Consider the following 26,443-nt stretch of genomic DNA (forward strand, 5'->3'; position numbering starts at 1 on the left):
TCATGTACTTACGATTTGAGAGCCTTTTGGGGGGGTGAAAATGCCCCTTCTCCATAAAGTTTGAGGGTATTTTATGAAAGGGGGGGGGGAATCAGCTGTTCTGGTTTTTGTTTTAAACACCCACACGCCAATTTTAGAGGGTGATTTACTACCAGCGCCACCCCACCCCCCAATAATTTGAACTGATAGTTTTTGGGTCCCCTCTGCAAAACACTTCATTGGGGTGGGGTTTAAGCATTTGAATGGGGGGGGTGTCCATCCCTCCATTTCATAACAAATGATACTTTTCATTGCTGTGTATTTTAAGAGAGTTCTGCCACCTTCTTTAAAAATATGCAGGAAAAAGGAACGGGCAGGGTAATAGCGTTTTTTTTTGTAAAAGGCTTTGAGGGATTCCTCCCCCCCCCCCTTTAAACCACCAAGTGGAATATAAATTCCATGGAATAAAATAAATTTCACTTTTGTAGTGCTTTTAAATAGCGTTGGGACTAGGCCTTAGGAGGGACCCCGGGTTCAAATTCAGCCACGAAGCTGACTTGGGCCACAGTCGCTCAATCTCAAGCCTGACATACCTCACAGGGTTGTTGTGAAGATGATCTTGTGTTTGTTTCCAACTTCACAATTCTTTGAAATGGGGAGGAGAACTTATGTATGCCTCTTGAGTTCCTTAAAGGAAAAAAAGGAAATAAATAAATAGTGTCTATTAAATTGTGTAGTTGGAGAAGGGGAAGAGGGCTAGGAGCCCTTGCCTCAATTTCCACTCTCTCTCTCTCTGTTGTTCTATTTTCATTTATAAATTTCACAAAATTTATACACCCAGTGATGGTAATGGGGGAAAACCCCCCACAAAAAAATAAAACAATGCAATTTTCAGTAAAAATGGCAAAAAAGCATCTATTTATAACATTTTTTTGAGACTTCTTCCAAGACTCGAGGCAGCTTACAACAAATGAAAACAAGGCGGATAAAAGTACAAAAAGCTGGGAAACGTTTAAAAGTCGATGGTGAAAAAAGTAATTAAGCGATTAAATAAGTTTTGATGGATGTAATAATAGAATACAGAATGGTTTAGTTTATGTAAAATATGAACCATGGAAAGAGAAGAAAGTCATTGATATTTTAAGGGACGTTTAAATGAGTATTCTAAATTGTAAAACAGAAAAGTTAATAAAAATTGTATATATTTTTTTTAAAAAGTAATGAACTGCCAATAGAATAGAAACGGTGTAATTGAAAACAAATGTATTAAAATACAGATAATAATCAGTGATGAACTCAAAAGTGTTCAAGACACTCCTCAGTTATGCTGTGGTGGCCTAGCGGTTAGAGTGTAGGACTAGGAGCTGGAAAAGACCAGGGTTCAAATCCTGCCGTGGCCATCGTGACACTCACTGGGTGATTTCATGGACCGCCACTCGGCCAAAGCCTACCTCACAGGCTTGTTGTTGGGTTTAAAGGATGGGGGAGAGAACCAGGAACTCCTTGGAGGAAAAGGTGGGACGTAGATGAAAAAGTCAAATGAATTCTGCAGTGACACCTCTTTCCCCCTGCTCCCCCCCCCAAATTGACTCCCCCCCCTTTTGCAGGCGATCCGGGGAGATTGAAGGTGGGCGACCAGGATGCCCAGGCGGAAAGCGACGGCGGCTTCTTCGGCCACCTGGGACGGTGCCGGCAACGGGACTGGAGGCACGCGCAAGCGGTCCTCCCTGCCTCGTGGGGCGCCCCCTCCGGGGAAGAAGAAAGCCCGGGACGGAGGGGGCAGCGGCAGCAGCAACGGGGGTGGCGGCAGCAGCGGGGACGAGCAGGACGGGCTGGCGCTGCCGCCTCCCCCCGTGGCGGCAGGAGGGGGCAAGAAGCCAGGCCAGGCAGGAGGAGGACGGGGCGCCGGGGAGCAGCCCCCCCAAAACCAGGAGTCTCCGCAGGCCGCCGTGGTGGTCAGCGAGCCGGAACACAGCAAGGAACGCATTGTAAGGAGGAAGATGGTCCCAAAATTGCTGTTTTTTGAGGGGTGTGCATGCTGATCGCTGGGGGTCTAAGTGGCTGGAGAGGGTGGCTCTGTTTTGGGAGGGAAAGAGGGTCTCTTATCTGGGCAGGTGCCGTGATGGGACACCTACCTGTTTGGGGGGTTTCCTTGTGTTAGGGGGGAAGGATTAGGAGTTGGGGACCCTCTGATTGGGGGGGTGAGGGGTAAAATACAGTGGTAGATTGGGTTACATACGCTTCAGGTTACAGACATTTCAGGTTACAGACTCCGCTAACCCAGAAGTAATACCTCGGGTCAAGAACTTTGCTTCAGGATGAGAACAGAAATCGTGCTCCAGCAGCAGCAGGAGGCCCCATTAGCTAAAGTGGTGCTTCAGGTTAAGAACCGTTTCAGGTTAAGAACGGACCTCCGGAACAAATTAAGTTCTTAACCTGAGGTCCAGGCAGGCAGAGCATTGATATTTTGAAGGGGGTTATGCCTTGTTTTAGGGAGGAGAGATTAGGAGTTGGCGACCCCCTATTTCAGGGGAGAGGGTGGAGAGATGGGAATATTGGCAGAGGGGGTCTCATTCACTGAGAAGGAAGGCGCACATTGTGAGTGGAGGGTCTGAGTCTTCTTGGAAAGCTGTGTGGGGTGGGGTGAAGAAGGCAGGGACTCCCCTTTTCGGGGCTGGAAATTATAGGGCAGCCTTCCCCCATTCACACAAAATGTTGTTGAATTCCAAACCCCCATTAGTCCCAGCCATCAAGGCCATTGGTCAGGTGCTTGGGCCCCAAATGTATGGAGGGCAACAGGTTGAAGGCAGATATGGGGCTGCCTCCATCTTTGGGGGGCGGAGATCATGGGAGCCTCCCCCCATCCTGTTACCATCTCCCTCTTCCATTGCAGGGGTTGCTGACAATGGAAGTGGGGTGCTGGTAGATGCTTGTGCAGAAATGACAGGCAAAGGCTGTAGCTAGCTCAGGGAAAAGAGGATTGTAAGCCAGTGCCCGCCCTACTCCGAGTAGACCCATTGGAATTAATTGATGCGGCTAACTTTGGTTCAGGCAACTGGGACCGTCCCCTTACCTGAGACTTTGGATCTGAAAAGGCCCCGTTCCCTTAAAAGTGGCCCTAAATTCAGAACAATGAGGACCAGAATCTTGCTTGATTTTTTTAGGGGAAGGGCCGTGGTGTAGTGCTTTGCAAGCCGAAAACCCGACATATGGTCCCTGCTATTGCCCAGGGATGGGTGGGAAGGCTCCCTGACTGAAATGCTGCGGAGCTGCTGCTGCGAGTCCGTGTCAACAATGCTGAGCTAGGCAGTCCTCTGAATAAGTATAAGGCAGGTTCCTAAATTCCTGTGTCTTTGTGGGAAGAGGCATAGCTCAGCGTGAAAGCCCCTGCTTTGCATGCAGAAGGACGTAGGTCCAATCCCCAACAGCACCTCCAGGTAGGAAAAGAGAACCCCTTTCCTAAAATCCGAGAGAACCACTGCCAGCCAGTGTTGACAACACTGGGCCAGGAGGACAAATAGTTCGAATCGATACAAGCCTCCTTTCTGTATGGCAATGATCTTGAGTTTCCCAATTTCATCCCCTTGCAGTTTCCATCAGATATAGAATCTGTTCACATTGGAGCACCAAACTAGCAAGCTTCCTCCTGCCCCCCCAGCCCCCCCCCAAAACACACAACGTACTTGGAGAACTTGGGGGGTGGCACTAGTTGGCATCTGTTGCTGTTTGCAAACCCCAAAGACGTAGCATGCAGCGATTCAAGATGTTAGGACTGGCATGCCTGTGTTATAAGGCCACTTGGGGGGGGGGGAAGTCCCCCCTCCCTTGGCTCTGGGAATCCACGGGAGGACGCTGATGCTTGCCCTCCGCCCGCTAGGAGGGGCTGGAGGCTTCCCTGTCCGACCGCGTGGGGGCCCACCCACCCCCTTTCTCTGGGTAAGGGAAGGCCTCCTGCAGAGAAGCCCGGCCCCTCCAGACAGCAGGGCCTGTCTGCAAACTCCCACATTCCCACCCCCCTTCCTCTGCCTTTTGTCTGTCTCCAGGCCTGCCAAGGCAAGTCCGGAGTGGAGGGAGGAGGGAGAATTGGGAGGGGGAAAAACAAAAACCAGCGGGCTGTTTCTTGCTTGTTAAAACGGCCGGGCTAATTTTTTTTTTAAAGTTGCTGCGTTTTGGCTGCAGGAGCACCAAAGTTGCTTCCTCATTGGCAGCTGCTGGAAGCCCCAGGAAGAGCAGAGCGTTGCTCTTGGGGTTGGAGCTTGTTTGCAGATTTCCTATGAGGACTAAGGTGGTTGACCAGCCTGATCCATCTCCTGCAGGACTCTTACGATGTTCTTCGGCAGTGTGACGCAGGATGCCTCTGATTGCTGGCAACTGCTGATGGGCAGCGTTTGGGGTCTTCCTTGAGGGTTTCCTTTTGAGTGGCCCCCAAGGACAGGATGCTAGACTAAGAGGGCCCCTCCCTCTGGCCTGATCCAGTCATAGGAACCTTGTTGCTTCTGTTTAGTACGGACACCCCCTCGGTGTTTACACACAGCTCGATTGTCGGAGGTAGCAATGACCACCAACTGGTGGCCTTGCAAGCGGATTAGGCAAATTCGCAAAGGGCAATGAGACTATTCTATGAGACAATTCAAAGTGTTGGTGTTGACCTTTAAAGCCTAAACGGCCTCTGCCCAGTATACCTGAAGGAGCGTCTCCACCCCCATTGTTATGCCTGGACGCTGAGGTCCAGTGCTGAGGGCCTTCTGGCGGTTCCCTCACTGTGAGAAGCAAAGCTACAGGGAACCAGGCAGAGGGCCTTCTCGGTAGTGTCGCCCTGTGGAACGCCCTCCCACCAGGTGTCAAAGAGATAAACAACTACCTGACATTTAGAAGACATCTGAAGGCAGCCCTGTTTAGGGAAGTTTTTAATGTGTGACATTTTAATGTATTTTTGATCTTTGTTATTTTATCATTCCGCCAAGGCTATGCTCTGTCCACAGTCAAAGGCAGCAATGTTTCTGAATAATAGTTGCTGAGAACCACAGGACACAAGTGCTCTTGTGCATGGGTCCCTGTAGCGGGTTCCCAAGGGGCACCTGAGGCTGCCGGACTACAGGAGCCATTGGCCTGATCCAGCTGGCAGCTCTTCCATTCTTCCGCTGTCAGAGACAGTCACGCTTCTGTATCGCAAGTAGGGTTGCTCTTACGCTCAGATCCTTCTTGAGAGCATCTCATAATGGGCATCGGGGCATCCATTGGGAGAACAGGACGCTACACCGAGATTAAAGGTCAAGCAGGTGGCGCTGTGGTCTAAACCACCGAGCCTCTTGGGCTTGCCGATCAGAAGGTCAGCGGTTCAAATCCCCGCGACGGGGTGACCTCCCGTTGCTCTGTCCCAGCTCCTGCCAACCTTGCAGTTCAAAAGCACACCAGTGCCAGTAGATAAATAGGTACTGCTCCGGCAGGGAGGTAAACGGCGTTCCCGTGCGTTCTGGTTTCCATCACGGTGCCCCGTTGCACCAGGAGCGGATTGGTTATGCTGACCACATGACCCAGAAAGCTGCCTGTGGACAGGCACCAGCCTGAAAGCGAGATGGGTGCTGCACCCCATAGTCGCCTTTGACTGGACTTAACCGTCCAGGGGTCCTTTACCTATACACCAAGACTGACCACTGGCCAGATCCAATGGGGCCCTTCTTACATTCTTAAAACTTCTTTTTAATAAGTAAATCCCAGGTTTGCAGGAAGAGCATATGAAATTGTGCACACCCAGTCTGTGTTTCTGTAGTCAAGGTTTGGCTCCTGACTTGGTTGAGAGGGAGCGTTTTATGCTGGTGTTGCAACTTGTCCAGCCCCCTGTTCTTACCGTGCCCAACCAGATGTCTACGGGAAACCTACAATCAAAAGATGGGTGCAAGGACCCTCTCTCCACACCCCCTTGTGGTATCCAGAAACTCGAATTCAGAAGCGTAGCTGCCTGCAACTGCGAGGCAGAGCATAACCACCGCTGGACCTTTCTCAGGGAACTTGCCCTGTCTTCTTTTAAAGACATCTGGTTTTTTAATAAGGTCATAATGTCGTTTGTTGTTGCAAAATGAAGTCTGCGGCGGAGGGGATCAGGTGGGTTGGTGGGTTAGGAACAGGGCTGGATTCAGGTTTGATGAGGCCCTAAGCTACTGAAGGTCATGGGGCCCTTTTATATGTCCAGCTGTCCTGTGTCAACAGCAAATTGTCGCTTATTTTGTGTTGAATATATGCTATGTCAGCGGTCACCAACATCTGGCCTGAGACCCTCGTTTATCTGGCCCGTGCAGTGGCGTAGCGTGGGGGGTGCAGGGGGGGCTGGCCGCACCGGGCGCAACACCTGGGGGTTAGGGTTAGGGGGCGCAAATCCACGGGTTAGGGGCCGCAAATCCACGGGTTAGGGGCTGCAAATTACTTGCTTTGCCCCGGGTGCTGACAAGAGAGAGGGGCCCTAAGTTTTAGCTTGTTTAGCTTATACAGTGGACCCTCCGGATATGAACTTAATTTGTCCTGGGGGTCCGTACTTAGCCCTGGCAAATTTCAAATGCTGGATCTGATTCTTTCTCTTTCTCTCTCCCACCTTCTCTACCCCTCATAGAAGCTTGAAGGATCCAAGTTCAAAGGGCAGCTTCTGATATTTGGAGCCACCAACTGGGACTTGATTGGCCGTAAGGAAGTGCCTAAGCAGCAAGGTAGGTAGAACTGCTACTTTTCCAGATTACAGTGGAACCTCTACTCACGTACAGGATCCTTTCCAGTGGTCCGTTCATGAGTCCATCCAGGTCGCTGGGAGTCCCATTCTGCACATGTGAAGTTGGCAGAAGCTGCTTTTGCGCATGCGCACTCGTGGCAAACCTGGTATTTACCTCCTGATTTGCCGCAGTCGCGAGTCGGATTGTTCACGAGTAGGGGTGTGGTAAATCAAAGTTCTACTGTATTTTTAAGGTGGGAAGTTGGGCCTGTGCAATGTTGCTCAAGTTTGTTTTGGAAAATAATTTTTATTTGGTTTTACAGGTGTAGCATTATAACAATACCGATAAATACCAACATTTAGAGCTTTCTCTGAATCTCTAGACTTCCCTCTATCCCCTCCTATTGTCAACGCTTTCAACCGCATACAGTGGTGCCTCTCAAGACGAAATTAATCCGTTCCGTGAGGCTCTTCGTATAGCGGTTTTTTCGTCTTGCGAAGCAAGCCTATTGACAGCTTAGCGGATTAGCGCTATTAGCGGTTTAGAGGCTTTTAGCGATCAGCTCATAAACGGCTTAGCAGATTAGGAAAAGGGGGGGAAAGGGGAAAAAACCCGCAGGAACTCGCAAGACATTTTCGTCTTGCGAAGCAAGCCCATAGAGAAATTCGTTTTGCGAAGCGCCTCCAAAACGGAAAACCCTTTCATCTAGCGGGTTTTCCGTCTTGCGAGGCGTTCGTCTTGCGGGGCACCACTGTATTATTTCATAGTCCATACAGTGGTACCTCCGGTTACAAACTTAATTCATTCCAGAGGTCCGTTCTTAAACCGAAACCATTCTTAACATGAGGCACGCTTTTGCTAATGGCGCCTGCCGCTAGCATCCAGGGGCAAAGTTTGCAACCAGGAGCATCTACTTCCGGGTTAGCGGAGTTCGTAACCCAAAGCGTTCGTAAGGAGGGCAGTACGTAACACGAGGTTCCACTGTATTTTAAATCTGTCCATACGGTCCATAATATTTGTTACATTTCAAGTGTTATTAGAATTCTGCTGAAGTTTTCATCTGCTTACAGTGGTCTCCTAAATAAACAAGTTTGTTTTAAGCATGCCTTCTCCATTCCACGGAATTGGGCTACAATTCACACCAGCCCCTTAGGCCTGCATTCAGCATCGTCATGGGCCTGAGGCTGTTCAAGCGCACACTTCAGAAGGCCAAGGGTGCCCCTGAGCATGTGCAGATCTCAGTTTGTCACACTGCCCATTAAGCACGGCCCGCTCCCCACAATCTAGGGCAGCCTTCTGAAAACTGGCGCCCTCCAGGGCATTTGGGAACTGTAGTTTCCTCTTCACAGAGCTGTCATTCCCAGCACCTTCAACACGCTGCGGTTCCCAGGAAGTCACATGTGCATCAGATAGGCTTTAAATGTGGGGTGTGGGTCTGCCCTACAACTCCCAGCATTAGCTGAGATCCCTGCAAGGGGTTGGAACACATGACTCTTGGGATCTCTTCCATGGCTGCGATTCTATCCCTGACTACTGGCTATTGCCCCCCGGGGCTGGTAGGAACTGTAGTTATGTCCGCAGAGCCCCAGACTGGACAAGGCTGATCTAAACACGTCTTATAAGCATTGTTGTCGCAACATGTATTTTCAGGGCTAGGCTGCTCCTGAAATTATTTTCTCGTGGAGCCTCTGTTGCTGAATGATTGTGTTTTAGTGGGTGGGGTTCCTCTGCTGTATTTATGGTGCTGTATTTCTTTCCATTTCTGTTACCATCAGCTGCTCTTCCGTCAAGGCTCCTAGGCCTCATGACAATAGGAAAAACTGATTTTTGATTTGGGTTGGGTTTTCTTCTTTTGAGATGAAAAATATTTAATCATCCAGCACGTTCATAACTTGACTATTGCTTGGTCCTTCTTGGCTAAGGGGAGTTGTGTGAGCACCAGAAAGATTAAGAATGTGAAAAAAAGGGTACCAAATATATTTATATATAAAATCTGTAATTCCTGTGCTCAGAGACCTGCACTGAAGGCCTCTACTGATGTCTAAACCACTGAGCCTTTTGGGCTTGTCAATCGGAAGGTCGACGGTTCAAATCCCCATGACGGGATGAGCTCCCATTTCTCTGTCCCAGCTCCTGCCAACTGAGCAGTTCGAAAGCACACCAGTGCAAGTAGATAAATAGGTACCACTGCGGCGGGAAGGTAAACAACGTTTCTGTGTGCTCCGGCAATCGTCATGGTGTCCCGTCGCACCAGAAGCACTTTAGTCCTGCTGGCCACATGACCTGGAAAGCTGTCTGTGGACAAACACCGGCTCCCTCAGCCTGAAAGCGAGATGAGTGCCGCACCCCATAGTTGCCTTAGACTGGACTTAACCATCCAGGGGTCCTTTAACTTTTACCTTTTTACCATAGGTCTGTTCCAGCTGAAGGCCTCTACTGATGTTGCTAGGCTAGGTTTAAAGGTAAAGGGACCCCTGACCATTAGGTCCAGTCGCGGTCGACTCTGGGGTTGTGGAGCTCATCTTGCTTTATTGGCCAAGGGAGCTGACATACAGCTTCCGGGTCATGTGGCCAGCATGACTAAGCCGCTTCTGGCGAACCAGAGCAGCGCACGAAGCCATGCTAAATAGATGGGACTCTCTCATATCCAGGGCAAATTCTGGTCCTTGGGATTCCCATGTGGGGAGAGCGTTGCTGTTGCTCTCAGGTCCCGCTTGCAAGTTTCCCATAATAAGCATCTAGATTTGCAACTGTTAGAACAGGATGCTGTTCGATGGGGGATCTGCTCACTGGCTCATTAAGGCTCGCATTTTAAGCTGCTGGTATGTATCAAAATGCAGATTGAGTGGGGGGTGGTGTGGACAGCTTTGCCACCCTGCAGATTTTCCTTATCTCTGGAGCTGACATCTGCCTCCCAGCTCAGACTGTGGTCTCTTTGTTTGGCGTCTGGCTTAAAAGACATCTGAGCTCAGGCTGTGATCTCCAGGAAGACAAAAGGTCTGGGGGGTGGGAGAGAGAGAGAGAGAGAGAGAGAGAGAGAGAGAGAGAGAGAGAGAGAATGTAGACAGGACAACGGAGCGCATGTTGCTATTGCAGAAGGGCCCGAGGGTCTACTCCTGGCAATTTCCTGTTAGACAAAGAAGTGTGGGAAACAGAGGTCAGACAGACAGACAGACCTGGGAAGGATGCTACCAGCTGCAGCAAATTATGCTGGGCCTGGTGGGAGGCAACGCTTTTCCTTTGACTTGGAGGGCAGGTGTAAATGTGTGGCATTTGGGTCGCAGCGGAGAAAATTATAGATTTGCATCTGAAGGATGTTTTTAGCCATGGTAGAAATAGAGCAGCCCTCCCTGTAAGGAATGGTGGCAACACTTGGGACTTTTTAGTTTAGTGCAAAAGGGGCGCAGGATCAGCTAGACCTACCTGTCTTTTATTTTTTGTCTGTGTGTAGATTTATTGCAGGTGGCGCTGTGGGTTAAACCACAGAGCCTAGGACTTGCTGATCAGAAGGTCGGCGGTTCGAATCCCCGTGACGGGGTGAGCTCCCGTTGCTCGGTCCCAGCTCCTGCCAACCTAGCAGTTCGAAAGCACCTCAAAGTGCAAGTAGATCAATAGATCCCGCTCCAGTGGGAAGGTAAACGGCATTTCCGGACGCTGCTCTGGTTTGCCAGAAGCAGCTTTGTCATGCTGGCCACATGACCCGGAAGCTGTCTGCGGACAAACGCCAGCTCCCTCGGCCAATAAAGCAAGATGAGCGCCGCTACCCCAGAGTCGGTCACGACTGGACCTAATGGTCAGGGGTCCCTTTAGATTTATTGAGGGTTTTTAAAAAAGTTTTTCAGTTAATACAGTATAGAGAGTCAGTGTGATGCAGTGATTAGAGTGTCAATACTAGGACCAATACAGTGGTACCTCGGGTTACATACGCTTCAGGTTACAGACTCCGCTAACCCAGAAATAGTACCTCGGGTTAAGAACTTCGCTTCAGGATGAGAACAGAAATCGTGCTCCGGTGGCGCGGCAGCAGCAGGAGGCTCCATTAGCTAAAGTAGTGCTTCAGGTTAAGAACAGTTTCAAGTTAAAACGGACCTCCGGAACGAATTAAGTACGTAACCAGAGGTACCACTGTATTGGGAAAGGCCAGGGTTAAAATCTCCCCACCCTGCTAAAAAGTAAACTGGGTGAAATTTGGGGCCGGGCACTGCCTCTCAGCCTAACCTACTTCACGGGGTTGTTGTGTGGATAATAATCAAAGTTTGCAAAAAGAATAAAATGACGATTTGATCGGGGGAGGAAAAAAGCCCAGTTAAAAACAACTGTTTAAAACAGGAGTAGCAAACCTTTTCGGCAGGGGGCTGGTCCACTGTCCCTCAGACCTTGTGGGAGGCCAGGCTATGTTTTGAAGAAAAAAATGAACAAATTCCTGTGCCCCACAAATAACCCAGCGATGCATTTTAAATAGAAGCACACATTCTACTCATGTAAAAACACCAGGCAGGCCCCACAAATAACCCAGAGATGCATTTTAAATAAAAGGGCACATTCTACTCATGTAAAGACATGCTGGTTCCCGGACAGTCCACAGGCCGGATTCTGGGCCTTAGTTTGCCAGCCGTGGAATATGCAGAAATGGCAAAACTTACTGGAAGAATAAGAAAACAAACTGTTTATAAAAGAATGGAAATGGTTTATTGAATATTTACAGATATATTGTAAACAGATAAGAACATTGGCAGGATTATTGTAATAACCTGCAGTTTTATAAGAGCATATATTTACAGTAGATGAATAAATGAGCTAAGTTAATTTGGATATGCAGACGATACTAAAAATAAATTTAAGGAACTGCAGAAAGAGGGGGAAGGAATTCAAGTTTTGAAATGTTAAAACGATTGTAAAATCAGTGAAATGGATAAACTTGAAAAGCATAATTAAAATTTCGAAAGACAAATGTTGAATGGGTGTTAAGGTAGCATTTGTAGCCGGTTCCATTTCCACAGATCAAAGAGGTCAAGTGGGCATTTATGGGGCAAGGCGATCTCACAGGTTAACTGTTCTCCAAGTAATTAAGGTTTTTATATCCCAAGACTGGTGCAGGTCTCTGAGCCAGATGTGGTATATCCCTCAAAATCCCTTGCGTTTTTCGTAATAGATTCGGTTCGGTTTTGCTGCCTTCGTTAGTAGCTTTGAGTCATTTTCCGATTAAGGTGACAGCATTATAATAGCAGATAAGAACTGTTTGTTGTTATTATTATTGGTCATTATTGTGGGTTGCCTGGTGCAAATTTGTGCCATTGGAAATCTGCTTTTTGCATGGAGAGGAGGGAGAAAGTCTGGGGTGCCTGCCCTCGACAGGCCTGCCTCAGCCCACCACCTGTGTTTTTTAATTATTATTATTATTATTAAGCCATTACTGCCTTTCCTTGCAGCCGCCTACAGGAACCTGGGCCAGAACTTATGGGGGCCCCACAGGTACGGCTCCCTCTCGGGGGTCCAAGTCCGGACGGTGGTCTCAGGGCCTTGCGCCGCTCACAGCCTGCTCATCACCACCGAGGGAAAACTTTGGAGCTGGGGTGAGTGTCTTGAATCTCCAGCAGGGTTTGCATTTGGTAGTTTGCACCAGGGTAGATTTGATTTGGGACACGGGTGGCGCTGTGGGTTAAACCACAGACCCTACGGCTTGCCGATCAGAAGGTTGGCGGTTTGAATCCCCGTGACGGGGGTGAGCTCCCGTTGCTCGGTCCCTGCTCCTGCCAATCTAGCAGTTCGAAAGCACATCAAAGTGCAAGTAGATAAATAGGTACCACTCCAGCGGGAAGGTAAATGGCGTTTCTGTGCACTGCTCTGGTTCACCAGAAGCGGATTAGTCATGCTGGCCACATGACCCAGAAGCTGTACGCCGGCTCCCTCGGCCAATAAAGCGAGATGAGCGCCTCAACCCCAGAGTTGGTCACGAATGGACCTTACCTTTACCTTTTTAGATTTGATTTAAATCAAATCGACTTAAATCATGATTTAAATCACTAGTCAGGAAGACTTGATTTAAATCATTGTTTTAAAGAAGGACTCATTCTTGCTGGTATCATCTTAATATTTACAACCAGGTGAAGGTTTCATTTTTGGAATAATAAATTGTCAGAGTAGTTTTTACAGTTGTATCAAGAATTACTGATTTGGTTATACTATTAGAAATAACATAGACCAATGATTGTGAGGTTTAATAAGTTAACTGTTTATATTTGGACAACTTTTATGCTGTGCTTCATTGGAAGGAGAAAAATAATCATTTCCTAAATAACAGTTTAAACAATTGATTTAACTAAAACAATAACGTTACAGCATACATATCCATGTTTGTTAACATGTGGTTAAATGGTTGTTGTTTTTAACAAAAACTTCGACTTAGTTTTATCACACATGAAAAACTTAAAACAAATCCTTATTTCCTGATGAATAGCCTTTGAACTCTAATGTAACTCTAATAGAAAGATTTATCTAAAGATTATCTTTAGAAAGATTTTTCCTCCAAAAGCATTTTATTTTAAAAATCCAATTTAAATTTTTTAAAAATCCGATTTAAATAAATATAAAATCCAATTTTTTAATTATCATTTTAAAAACAAAAATCACTGATTTTTATCCACCCTGGGTGCAGAATTCAGTGGTCAGGTTGTTCACTGGGACAAGAAGATCTGAGCATATGACTTCAGTCATAGATTTGTAGGCTCAGTGCTACAGTGGCTTGAAAAATGCACGTTCGTAAGTCTCCCGAGCCTTCTGCATTCATATATGTCCTTTGGAGCTAAAACTGCTTGGATAAATCCCTGCTTGTTGTAAGGGAAGGTTGCTCAGTGGTTAGAGCGGCTGCTTGGCATGCTGAAGGACTTGGGTGCAGACCCCAGCAGCATCACCAGGTAGCATTGGGAAAGACCTCCCTTCCGCCCAATCTGAACTCCTGGAGGGATACTGCTGCCGGTCAGTGTAGACAACACTAATCCTAGATGAGGCTTTATTCTTCGCATGCATAAGGTGCCATGTGATTGCACCTTCTGGGGAAGGAATGACAAAAACAGACAGTAAACACAACAAGTAAACACCATACAATAGATTATAAATAATACCTGTCTGACTTCTGGAAAGAGAAGGGATGTAAACATAAATAATATTAAGAGTAATACATTTTTGTACAGATGTTATTATGTTCATCTATTGCATATTTTTGTGAAATCAATAAAAACGTTTTGGGAAACAAAAACCCCCAAAGAACCCAGTGGCATCTCCGGGGCTAGAATCCTGTTTATTTTTCATGAGATCTAGCAGCTCTGCGACACAGCATCTGCTTTGCAAGCTGAGAGTTCAAGGTTCAAATCCCGGCATCTCTGGGGAAAAGTGGGAAAGAGCCCCATCCGAAATCCTAGAGAGCTGCTGCCAGTCAGTGTGGGCAGCGCTGAGCTTGATGGACCCCCAGGTTCCGATTTTGAGAGAATGCAAAGTTCACTGCTTGCTGGCTTCCCGATTCTGCAATATCTGCTGCACAGCTGTAATCTGGGCCTTGCAGTCATTGTGTATGTGTGTGTGCCTAACTCTCCAGGACGTAACGACAAAGGGCAGCTGGGCCACGGGGACACCAAGCGCGTGGACGCCCCAAAGGCCATCGAAGTGCTCTGCAGCGAAACCATTGTCTCTGCAGCCTGCGGCCGCAACCACACGCTAGCCCTGACAGGTAGGAGAGGCTCTGTCCAATCTGTGTGTCCCTGCGTGCTTTTACCTTCCACCGTGCCCTGCTATTGGCTGAGCTGCTCTGATGTCACGGAATGCTCACCGGGCTGCTCAGAGGGAAAGCAGCCAGGAAGAGAATGTTAAGGTGGCGAAACAGTTGTTCCGGCGAGAGGCACAGAGTTGGTTTCTGGAGAGGGAAGTCTGGGACGAGGCCTAGGAATCAGAGGTGCCGTCAGCAGGTGTGGAATCTATAGCTCAGTGGCAGAACACCTGCTTGGCATGCAGAAGGTCTGTGGTTCAATCCCCAGGGGTGTCTCCTGGTAGGGCTCTCGTCCGAATCCCTGGGGAGCTGCTGCCAGTCAGTGTAGGAGGCGCTGAGCGCAGTGCACCCAATGTTCTGAATTGGTATAAGGCAGTTTCCTATCTTCATGTGCTGCTTTATTCAGAACGATGAGGACTGGAAACTTGCTGTATTGTCAAGGAAAGGACCGTGACTCGCAAGGGGAGTGGAGGAGAGCATGTGCTTTGCATCCAGAACGTTCCAGGTTCAATCCAGGCAGCAGTGCTGGGAAACTCACCTGTCTGATGATCCCAGGAGAGTCACAGCTGCCGGTCAGAGTCACCAATCCCGAGGTCGGCTGACCCATGTTCTGACACAGGCAGTTTTCCTTTGATGCTATTTTGAAAGGACCACAGAGTCAAAAGCAGTGGGTGTTTAAGGGAGATAACAGAAATCACATGGTTAAAGCTGACGGAAAGTCCATTATCAATTTACGATGGGGTGGGAGGTCCGCAGACTGTGATAGACTTGCTCACAAATTTATTGACAGCTGCACAAATTATGATAGCTAGGAAGTGGAAGGGGCAAGCAGAATGGAAGAATGGTATAAAGAGATTTGGGATATAGCTATTAAGGATATGCCATTAAGGAAAGACGGGGAGTATGCAGGAGAAATGATTTTGAGATGTGGAAAGTGTTTGTAGAATTTGTACTGTTAAAACGGAAAGGGGTCAAACCATCGCAAGAGGTGTTGAAATTTTGGATGGTTGGATAGTTACAATGGAATGGTCTCGGGGGTGAGGAGCACATTTTTATTCTTATTTATTTATGATTTTTGCTTTGTCAAAATAAAATAAATAAAGCAAGCAGTGGGGCAAGGGAGGACTTTGGCTGTGGGTCTCTGTAGCATGGTGTGAAAGCGGAAAGTTGTTTGTCTACCCTTTCTGTTTCAGAGAGCGGTTCTGTATTTGCCTTTGGGGAGAACAAGATGGGTCAGTTGGGCCTGGGCAATCAGACTGACGCCATTCCCAGCCCCACACAGGTAGGTTCCCTCATTCTGGCGGTTCCCTCATTGCGAGAAGCGAAGCTACAGGGAACCAGGCAGAGGGCCTTCTCGGTAGTGGCGCCCACCCTGTGGAATGCCCTTCCAGCAGATGTCAAAGCGATAAACAACTACCTGACATTCAGAAGACATCTTAAGGCAGCCCTGCTCAGGGAAGTTTTTAACGTGTGATATTTTACTATATTTTTGGTTTTTATGGAGCCGCCCAGAGTGGCTGGGGAGGCCCAGCCAGATGGGCGGGGTATAAATAATAAATTATTATTATTATTATTATTATTATTATTATTATTATTATTATATAGGCAGAGGAACTGCATCCTTATTGTTTGTTTATTACTATTTATGGAATTTATATACCACCCTATACCCAGGTGCATTTCTTACAAATGTGGAATTGTTGCTGTGGCACCTTTAATAGTGCCAGTTCCACCGATCAGAGCAACAGACATACAGTTTGTGCGGACCTGGTGAATTGCGAGACTAGGCGTGTGACCCTTTGGAGAGGGGTTTTGTGAGGGTCAGCGTGTTTTTCAGCCTTTTCTAACCTCCCCCCCTTTTTTTTCTAGATCATGTACAATGGGCAGCCGATTACAAAGGTGGCGTGTGGGGCCGAGTTCAGCATGGCAATGGACTGCAAAGGGAACTTGTATTCTTTTGGATGCCCCGAATATGGACAGCTGGGTACATTGTTAATTTCCTCCGCGTTTTGGTGGCGTAAGGGGGGGGGACCGGGAGAGGGGAGCCTTCCCCTTCCTTGTTGTGTCCGTTCCTTAGTCTCTCTCTCTCTCTCTCTCTCTCTCTCTCTCTCTCTCTCTCTCTCTCTCTCTCTCTCTCCCCCCCCTCCCAAAAATAGGGCACAATTCCGACGGAAAGTTCATTGCCCGAGCCCAGAGGATAGAGTATGACTGTGAGCTGGTTCCCCGCCGTGTCGCCATCTTCATCGAGAAGACGAAAGATGGCCAGATCCTGCCGGTGCCAAACGTTGTGGTGAGGGACGTTGCTTGCGGGGCAAATCATACGGTAAGACTTGGTCATCTTCTGCTGCCTAGATTGACCGTTGCGGCCAATGAGAGTTGTCGTCCTAAGCACTTGGGAGTCCGGAAAACTGCATTGGGTGCAGACAGGGTGGATTCGATTTTAAATCAAATCGATTTAAATCACGATTTAAGTCACTAGCCAGTAAGACTTTATTCAAATCATTTTTTTACGGACTCATTCTTGCTGGCATCATCTTAATATTTACAACCAGAGGAAAGTTTCGTTTTGGGAATAATAAATTTTCAGAGTACAGTGCTGTCAAAATAACAGTCGTTTATACAACAGCTGTAGTATTAACGACATCCATTCGTATCGACACATTAAATGATTTATAAACTTACAGGTGAAGCATTCAAACTACATCCTTGTTCTTCCTGTGTGTGGCAATTATTCTGTCCGTGATGTTCCTTCCTGTCCTTGTAAAATATTATATCTATCTTTTCCCGGTTGTTGCTGTTCTGTCATGCCTTGGGCGGAGCTGATATCCCATTGTCGTTTCAGAAATATCTCCATTGCTCCATTATGTGCTTCATTCATTGTTTTGCAACTTCAACAGCAGCTGCAAAAATCATACTGTCCCGATAAATACCCTGTTTTTGCCATTTTTCTCCCGGCCTGGGAAAGAAGGCTGAATTGTCGAGCTTCAAATAACTCAGTAATGAACCTTACCAACTTCCTTGGTAAGCTCGCAGGTTCCTTTCAATTCCTCACCCGCTTTCTTCCTCCAGCTCGTCTTGGACTCTCAGAAACGCGTCTTCTCCTGGGGTTTCGGGGGCTACGGCCGCCTGGGCCACGCCGAGCAGAGGGACGAGATGGTGCCCCGGCTGGTGAAGCTTTTCGACTTCCCTGGCCGTGGGGCGGCGCAGATCTACGCAGGCTACACCTGCTCCTTCGCCATTAGCGAAACAGGTAAGCCGTAGGCCTTGTCAGATTTCAGGCTGCAAAGCCCATTTGCAGATGCTGCCTTCCTGGGAGGGCATTGCATGACTAGGGGGCCACCACCGAGAAGGCCCCGTCATTAAATGTGTGCACACTATTTGCAAAAAATAGAAAAGATTATTGCACAGCTTTTGCTAGAGGTGTGTGTTGGTTTAAGACTGCCAGGAAGACCCAACTGTGTAATATTATTATTAATAATAATAATACTTTATTGTTTATACCCCGCCCATTTGGCTGAGTTTCCCCAGCCACTCAAGGCGGCTTCCCGTCGAGTATTAAAAACAATACAGCATTAAATATTAAAACTTCCCTAAACAGGACTGCCTTCAGATGTCTTTTAAAGATAAGATAGCTGCTTAATTCCTTCACATCTGAAGGGAGGGCATTCCACAGGGTGGGCACCACTACCGAGAAGGCCCTCTGCCTGGTTCCCTGTAACCTCACTTCTCGCAATGAGGGAACCGCCAGAAGGCCCTTGGCGCTGGATCTCAGTGTCCGGGCTGAACGATGGAGGTGGAGACGCTCCTTCAGGTATACAGGACTGAGGCCGTTTAGGGCTTTAAAGGTCAGCACCAACACTTTGAATTGTGCTCAGAAACGTACTGGGAGCCAATGCAGATCTCTCAGGACCGGTGTTATGTGGTCCTGGCAGCCACTCCCAGTCACCAGTCTAGCTGCCGCATTCTGGATTAATTGCAGTTTCTGGGTCACCTTCAAAAGTAGCCCCACGAAGAGCGCATTGCAGTAGTCCAGTGTGCCATGTATATTACAGTGGTGCCTCGCAAGACGAAATTAATTCGTTCCGCAAGTCTCTTCGTCTTGCGAGTTTTTCGTCTTGCGATGCACGGTTTTCCATAGGAATGCATTGAAAATCAATTAATGCGTTCCTATGGAAACCGCCTTCCCCCGACCTCTTCTGGCGGGCGGCATTTTAAAATCGCCCGGGACAGGAGGACCTCTCCGCTGTCCGGGGCGATTTAAAAGCCCCTGGGAAGGCAGGCAGGGGGGACAAAGACTTTTGCTCCCCGTCTGCCTTCAGAAGAGGTCCAGGACAGGCTTCGCGGACCTCTCCGCAAGCAGCGGGAGCGCTCCTTGCGGAGAGTTGCCAGCGCGCCCAGGCTTCGCGGCCCCGCCGCCCGGCTTCGGGACATCGTTCCGAAGCCGGGTGGCGGGGGGAGGCTTTCCCGCCCCGCCGCCCGGCTTCGGGACATTGTTCCGATGCCGGGCGGCGGGGGGAGGCTTTCTCGCCCCGAAGCCGGGCGGCGGGGGGAGGCTTTCCCGCCCCGCCGCTCGGCTTCGGGACATCGTTCCGATGGCGGGCGGCGGGGGGAGGCGTTCCTGCCCCGCCGCCCGGCTTCGGGGCATCGTCCCGATGGCGGGCGGCGGGGGAAGGCGTTCCTGCCCCGCTGCCCGGCATCGGGACGATACCCCGATGCCGGGCGGCGGTGGGAGGCTTTCCCGCCCCGCTGCCCGGCATCGGGGCATCGTTCCGATGCCGGGCGGTGGAGGGAGGATTTCCTGCCCCGCCGCCCGGCATCGGGGCATCCTTCCGAAGCCCGGCGGCGGGAGGAGGTGTCCCCGCCCCGCCGCCAGGCTTCGGAGGAGGTCCGAGGACAGCGGGGAAGACGCACTGCGCTTCCCCACTGTCCCGGAGATTTCCCTATGGGCTGTCGTCTTGCGAAGCAAGCCCATAGGGAAATTCGTCTTGCGAAGCGCCTCCAAAACGGAAAACCCTTTCGTCTAGCGGGTTTTTCGTCTTGCGAGGCGTTCGTCTTGCGGGGCACCACTGTAACCGTAAGACTCAATAACCCCCTCTTGTTCCCCTTTCTACAGGAGGCTTGTTTTTCTGGGGAGCCACAAACACCTCCCGGGAGTCCACAATGTACCCCAAAACTGTGCAGGATCTATGCGGCTGGAAAATCCGCAGTCTGGCTTGTGGGTAAGTTGTGATTTTCTACGAGAGAGAGAGAGAGAGAGAGAGAGAGAGAGAGAGAGACAGAGAGAGAGAGAGAGAGAGAGAGAGAGAGAGAGAGAGAGAGAGAGAGAGAGAGAGAGAAGGTGCCTTTAAAAAACAACAAGCTGTCTCACCCAGAGTCAACCTTGCTTTCCCCCCACCCCAGACGCCAGGGTTTTCTAACAGGACTGACCATCTGTGTTCACCATGCAACGAAATTCTCTTCAGGGCTAGAAACTTGAGAAGTTTCACTTTGACCGCAATAGCTTTAGTGCCCTCAAGCCCTCTCCTTTTCTCCATTTATAAATTTGCTCCCTCTCTCCTTCTGTTGATATGCACAAAGGGGCATAGAGGTGCCTTTCTAATGGCCTCTAATGGAAGCTGTTACAAAGAGCCATCTCCTTTTGCATAATGATATATTATTATTATTATTTTGAGCTGATGGCTGAATCTGTTTGGGGTTCAGTCACCTTCTCTCTTTCTTTTTGCTAATTGTCACTTTCTGCTAATTGTCACTTTCAAGAGAGTGGTTTTCTCTTCTGACAGGCCTTGGGGGAACCTCTAAAATCTGCTTCTGTTATTTTTGGTCTCAAGATCCCCCTGCTAATGGGCTTAACCTCCTGCAGACAGTGGTGCGCTTGGAAAATGAAGGAAGGACTGGCATCTTAGCCATTTATTTAGCAAGGGGAAAAGAAGATTATCGGGAAATGAGAAGCTTGCTTCTAAGCAAGCAAGCACTGAGGGGCAGTTTGCAAGGGGGCAGATGCCCATCTAGAAAAAAGTTGTTTCCATCTGCTTTAAAGGGGTCTATATTGTGCCTCTTTCCTGCTGAATTGCAAGCAAGGTGGTTTTATATAAAATGGTGTGATGCTGTGGGAGAGGGCTCAGGCCCAAACTTCCACTCAGACCCCATGGAATCATGCTTTAGCAGCCTAATCTGCATTGCAGGGTTGTTGTGATGGGTAAAATGGGGTGGGGCATGGCAGTGGTCAAACAAAAAGCAGGCCAGATGGAGATCAGGTGGTTAGAGCATCTTTGTGACATGAAGAATGTCCTGGGTTCAGTCCCCGGCATCTCCCGGAAAGTTTTCCTGTTTGAAACTCTGGGAACATCTAATTCTTATTATTCAAAAAGTGAATTCCTATTTGCATAGAGGAAGCTTAAAAGGCCGTTAACTTGGTCTAAACGAAGTTCCAAAAGAACATGACAGCCATGAAAGAGAAAAATAAAAGAACGAAAAGGGCAGTTGAATCTAACCACCTTGCGAGCTGGGACCTCCAAAGTGTTGTCATTTGTGGACCTTAAGGTCCTCCGCGGGGCATACCAGGAGAGGTGATCCCGTAGGTACGTGGGTCCTAGGCCGCAAGCCTCAGTCCATTTCTGGGGAGAGGGTTGCCGTCACGTCCTGCTTGTGGGCACTTGGTTGGCTGCTGCAAGAACAGGTTGCTGGGCTAGAGAAGGCCACTTGCCTGATTCAATCTGGCTGAGCTCTTGAGTACATGCTTCTCCCTACAAACCTTTTGTATCCTCACAAGACCCCTGCAAGTCAGGCTAGGCCTGGGGTCACCCACTGAGCTTTGCAGATGAACCTGTGTGTTGTCGTCCCCACACCCCTCATCTGACACTATTCCACCTGTGGGCGGGGGGTGGGTGGACCTCTTTGGCCCTCCAGATCATCCCTGACCATTGGACACATTTGCTAGGGCCGATGGGAGTTGTGGTTCGGCGGCGTCCAGGGAGCCAAAGCTTTCCGTCCCCCTGCCTGTATTCAATATACAGTGAAACCTCGGTTTTTGAACGTCGTCCATTTCAGAAGACTTCTGAAATGTTTGAAAACAGGATCAATGGGTAGTCGGCAAAAAGATGGAAAAAAGCACGCCTTGGAATCTGTCCGACTTCCGAGGCGTGTTCAAAAACGGAAGCAATTACTTCTGGGTTTTCGGCGTCCGGGTTCCAAATTGTTTGGCTTCCGAGGCGCTCAAAAACTAAGGTTCCACTTGTACCAGTGTTCAGTGTACCCACAGTTAAATCCCACTGCAAGCTTTCACACAGTGCTTTAAAAGGTCCAGATCCAGGTATGTACGACTGTCCTTTTCGTTGTGGGATGCAGATATTCCATCTAACAGGGAGCCACTGCAGAGAAGGCCCTGTTTCTTGGTAACCACTCCTTCTGAAGGCAGAGGAGCCTGTTGCGAGGTGTGGGCCCCTGGGTCTACCCAAGCTGGCAGGCACATCCAGGTTGAGAAGGGATCTGTGGGGTGGGGGCTCCGGGGCTCTCCAAAACAGTAACCTCCTTTGTGTACCTGTTTTCAGGAAGAGCAGTATAATAGTGGCTGCAGATGAGAGCACAATCAGTTGGGGCCCATCTCCGACCTTTGGAGAACTGGTAAGGAGGGCAGACGCAGCTACTGCGAAAGGCCCACATCTGGGGGAGGGAAGAAGGAAGGAAGGCTTTTCCATTGCCGCTTGGTTTGGCCAGGTGAGGACTTTCCTCTCGGTCCCATCAACTCCAGAGGAGGTGACAACGAGAGCTTGGGCTTGAGCAATCGATTCTTCTTTCCCAGGGAACTCTGGGAATTGCAGCTCTGGGAGGGGAATAGCGGGGTCTGCCAACAACACCTTTAACAAACTACAGCTCCCATGATGCTTTGGGGGGAAAGCCATGGCTCCTCAAAGTGGATTGTAATGCTTTTGCTGTATGCTGTGAAAGGCTCTCTCAACACGAGAGATGAGGCTCCAGACTGGAAAACAGTGCAATTCACAGCTTTTTAGCAACTGATTAGGGATGCGGGTGGTGCTGTGGGTTAAACTACAGAGCCTAGGACTTGCCGATCAGAAGGTTGGTGGTTTGAATCCCCGCGACAGGGTGAGCTCCCGTTGCTCAGTCCCTGCTCCTGCCAACCTAGCAGTTCGAAAGCACGTCAAGTGCAAGTAGATAAATAGGTACTGCTCCGGTGGAAAGGTAAACAGCGTTTCCGTGCACTGCTCCAGTTCATCAGAAGCGGCTTAGTCATGCTGGCCCCATGACCCGGAAGCTGTACGCTGGCTCCCTCGGCCAATAAAGCGAGATGAGCGCTGCAACCCCAGAGTCGGTCACGACTGGACCTAATGGTCAGGGGTCCCTTTACCTTTACCTTTAAGCATCGTGCACGTAAAAAAAATGTAATATGTCATACATGGCTTACACTGATCCAGCTACCAATTTCTCACACATACAAATTATTATGATTTATTACATTCTTAGCTCTCCCTCCTTCCAAGGGAGCTCAAAAACGTGTGAATACAAATGTCATAAAAACAGTTTGAAAACTCCCAAATCGCCTGCTTTCAAAGCTGACCCTTTCAGGGGCAAGTCTTTGGGCCATCGAATGTCTGGGTAGATTAGTGTTGCGTCAAGCTGGTGGCACAATGTGGCCTTTGGTTAATTATCCTCCTAGTGACGCAGAAATAAAGCTGCTAGCACATTTGCAAAGCTAAGCAGGGTCCGGCATGATTTCAAATTGGATGAGGAACCACATGCTGAGGTTCCTGCATTGCAGGGCGGGTTGGACAAGATGAGTGTCCCTCTTGCGCTCAAATTCCACTTGCCAGTTTCCCACAGGCATCTGTTTGGCCGCTGAGAACAAGATGCTGGACTAGATGGGCCTGATCCAGCAGACTCGTCTTACGTCCTTGTCTCCAAGTAGAGCAGGCAATGTCCACTTGCCTGAAATCCAGGAGGGAGCCGCTGCCAGTCATTGCAGGCATTATTGAGCTAGATGGACCAAAGGTCTGCTCCCAATGTTTGTGTTTAAAGCAGCTCTTAATTTACGGGGACTAGAAGCTTCAAGCGGGCTGTGGGTCAGTGGTAGAGCATCTGCTTTGCATGTAGAAGGAATAATAATAATTTATTGTTTATACCCCGCCCATCTGGCTAGGTTTCCCCAGCCGCTCTGGGCGGCTCCCAACAAAACATTAAAAACACGATCAAACATTAAAAACTTCCCTAAACAGGGCTGCTTTCAGGTGTCTTCTATAAGTCAGATAGTTGTTTATTTCCTTGACATCTGACAGGAAAGCGCCACTACCGAGAAGGCCCTCTGCCTGCTTCTCTGTAACCTCGCTTCTCGCAGGGAGGGAACCGCCAGAAGGCCCTTGGAGCTGGACCTCAGTGTCCGGGCTGAACGATGGGGGTGGAGATGCTCCTTCAGATATACAGGGCCGAGGCCATTTAGGGCTTTCAAGGTCAGCGCCAACACTTTAAATTGTGCTCAGAAGCTTCCAGGTTCAGTCTCCCGAGAAGGGCTGGGAATGTCCCCTTTCTGAAATGCCGGAAAAGAGTTTTTGCCTGTGAATGTAGGCAACACTGAACTAATTGGACCAGTGGGTCCGACTGCAAGGCAGCTGCCTGGTGCCACCCAGAGACTTACAAGGCAAACAGGTTTCTCAGGACCGAGGTGATTGATCTGTGCTATGGAGGGGAAAGGCTTGAGGTCTGGCCTCCTGACATTCTGTGCATTAAAGGTCAGAGCGGAGAACTGCCTTGGCTCTTTCATCCGGAGAGGGTCTGAGTCCTGTTTCTGTCTTCTCAGGGCTACGGGGACCACAAGCCCAAGTCTTCAACTGCAGCTCAGGAGGTGAAGACTTTGGATGGCATCTACACAGAACAGGTAAGAAAGAGCAGGTAGTGGCAGCCAGGAACCACCTTTTGAAGCACCTCGTGGTTCCAAACCTCCTCCTGAAAGTTTCTTGGGTCCCCAAAAAAGGGGGGGAAGTGTGTCCTGGCCTGGCAATCAACCCCCCTGCCCCAATCTACCGTATTGGCTGAATATAAGCCACACTTTTTTTCCAAATTCCAGTTGTGAAAAGTTAAAGTGCGACTTATATTCGAGGGCTGTCGGGGGTGTGGGACAACAGCGTCCATCCCGACCACGTATCCCAAGCTTGCCGGAAGGGGAAAGGCCGCCAGCAAAGTGGCACAGCTCCTCCCCACCCCCCCCCCACCCCCGGAAGCAGCACGGGGCAATGGCACACAGCCCGCCTGCCCACCCGCCACTCCCCCCACCCCGTTCAGGGCGATAGTGTCGGAAGGTGGGCTGCACCCGCAAATAAATCTTGAATTTTATAGCTGCAGCTTATTTGCAGACACAGCTTATATTCAGCCAATGCAGTAATCCTCTTTTCAAGTTGGTAGCTGTCGTTGCATCTTGTGGGAGGGAGGGTTGCCGATGGCCACCGACGTGGATCGCATAAAAAGAGGGTTGGACCAATTCATGGAGCAAAGTAAGGCCACGTTCTACCTCCCACTATTCCTCTACCAGTTGCCACAGGAGGGAAAAGTTGCTGCTTTTGCACTCGGGTCCTCCTTTTGGGTTTCCCTTTGGGATGGTTGCTGACAACAGGATGCTGGGCTGGATGGGCCTGATCCAGCCGCAGGGCTCAACTTAAGTTTCCTATGATTCCTAAATGGAACCTCCCTGGACAGTGGCAGTGTACCTTAGAATGGCAAAAAACAAGAGCATAAGAAGGCTGTTGCTTTCACATCCTATCGGGGGCATCTGGTTGGCCACCGTGAGAACGGGGCTGCACTAAGTGGACCTGATCCAGCTGTAAGGCTCTTTCCTTAAGCAGGTCCACTTCTCAGTGGTTGATCAAATGCATGAAATAGATGGACCCTTCCTATCCAGTCTACCTCCAGATGCCACTGACTGAGAACAACAAGTGGGAAAGGCGTGGGTGCTGTTTCTCTCTGAGGGCCCTGCTTGCGGGCTCGGCTTTGTGCGGCCTCTGGCTGGCCGCTCTCGAGAACTTTGGATCTCCCTAACACCCCTGCGTTGTCCTTTTTCGCTTTGCTCAGGTGGCGATGGGCTACGCCCACTCCCTGGCGATTGCCCGCGACGAGAGCGAGGCTGAGAACGAGAAGCTGAAGAAGCTGCCAGAGTACAACCCGCGCACGCTCTGACCCACGCGGGAGCCTCTTCCTCCTCACCCTCACTGCCCCACACCCCCCGACAAGGCAGTCGCTGCTCCCGTCGTGTGCAATGGGGACATGGGATCCGTACGCGATGGGGAGATTCCAGGCACCGGCACTCGTCTCCTTAGACTACCCAAGATTTCGTATTTGATAAGCAATTTGAAGCTTCCAGCTACCAGTTAACATTGACTTCCCCGCCCACCCTGCCCTTTTCCCTAAGACAGGTTGCTTTGTATTTTGGTTTCTTTGGTTGGGGGGTGGGTGGGCATGGAGGTGGGACATTATGTCAAGAGAGATCTGCTTGTTTTGAATTTCGATGAAAATGGCAGGACTGTTTGTCCAAATCCGCCCATTTTTTTTCTGTTTTCCTTTTCCCTATCCAATATTTTGGCAGACCAGTAACCAGCATTTTGAGAAGGGTGAAGGCTAACCCTTCTTTTTTTTTCCCCACCCTCCCCTGCAGCTGGAAACGATTTTCTCCTTTGTGGAAGGGACCACCTTTCTTGTATATATATATTTTTTGTTCCCAAGAAACCTCGAGGTCTCTGCAAGAAGGCTGTCCTTAAAGTATCTCAGATTTTTTTTTTAAAAAAAAGGGTGCTTGCTGCACTGCAGATTTCCACAAGCTCGAGGCTTCTGCAAAAGGTGTTTTTCTTTCTTAATTACGTAGATTTTTCTGTTGATGAGGCGAGTGGGGAACACTCTGATGGCGAGCGGAACTGCAACTCCCATCAGCCCAAGACAGCATGGCCAGTGGCCGGTAGCGATGGGAATTGTAGTCAAGAATTCCAAAAGGCACCTCAGCTGACTGCTCCTGTCT

General features: G+C 49.3%; 1 protein-coding gene across 3 annotated transcripts; it reads left to right on the forward strand.

Moving 5' to 3' along the window:
- Window positions 1-1,558: 1,558 nt before the first annotated feature.
- Window positions 1,559-26,306, forward strand: RCC2 (regulator of chromosome condensation 2). 3 transcript variants are annotated; one of them, XM_081923652.1, is made up of 12 exons: window positions 1,559-1,967; window positions 6,584-6,677; window positions 12,107-12,250; window positions 14,269-14,400; window positions 15,630-15,718; window positions 16,306-16,420; window positions 16,593-16,759; window positions 17,506-17,686; window positions 19,550-19,655; window positions 21,984-22,149; window positions 24,242-24,319; window positions 25,507-26,306. In XM_081923652.1, exons 1-12 carry the CDS (start codon window positions 1,620-1,622, stop codon window positions 25,609-25,611), a joined length of 1,725 nt encoding a protein of 574 aa, XP_081779778.1. In that variant the 5' UTR covers window positions 1,559-1,619; the 3' UTR covers window positions 25,612-26,306. The 3 variants fall into 3 exon arrangements, with proteins under 3 accessions (XP_081779778.1, XP_081779780.1, XP_081779779.1); XM_081923653.1 differs by having other exon boundaries at window positions 1,561-1,967; window positions 21,984-22,056; XM_081923654.1 differs by lacking the exon at window positions 21,984-22,149 and having other exon boundaries at window positions 1,560-1,967.
- Window positions 26,307-26,443: the final 137 nt, after the last annotated feature.

The sequence above is a fragment of the Podarcis melisellensis genome (genome assembly GCF_964234715.1).
Source record: "Podarcis melisellensis genome assembly, chromosome: 8".
NCBI classification, from domain to species: domain Eukaryota; kingdom Metazoa; phylum Chordata; class Lepidosauria; order Squamata; family Lacertidae; genus Podarcis; species Podarcis melisellensis.

Bases quoted from the DNA above. Each gene is read 5' to 3' on its own strand.
- RCC2 (XM_081923652.1), top strand. From the start codon at position 1,620: ATGCCCAGGCGGAAAGCGACGGCGGCTTCTTCGGCCACCTGGGACGGT. The intron at 6,678-12,106 runs GTAGGTAGAACT...CTTTCCTTGCAG, and splicing joins GGAAGTGCCTAAGCAGCAAG to CCGCCTACAGGAACCTGGGC. The intron at 16,421-16,592 runs GTACATTGTTAA...TCCCAAAAATAG, and splicing joins CCCCGAATATGGACAGCTGG to GGCACAATTCCGACGGAAAG.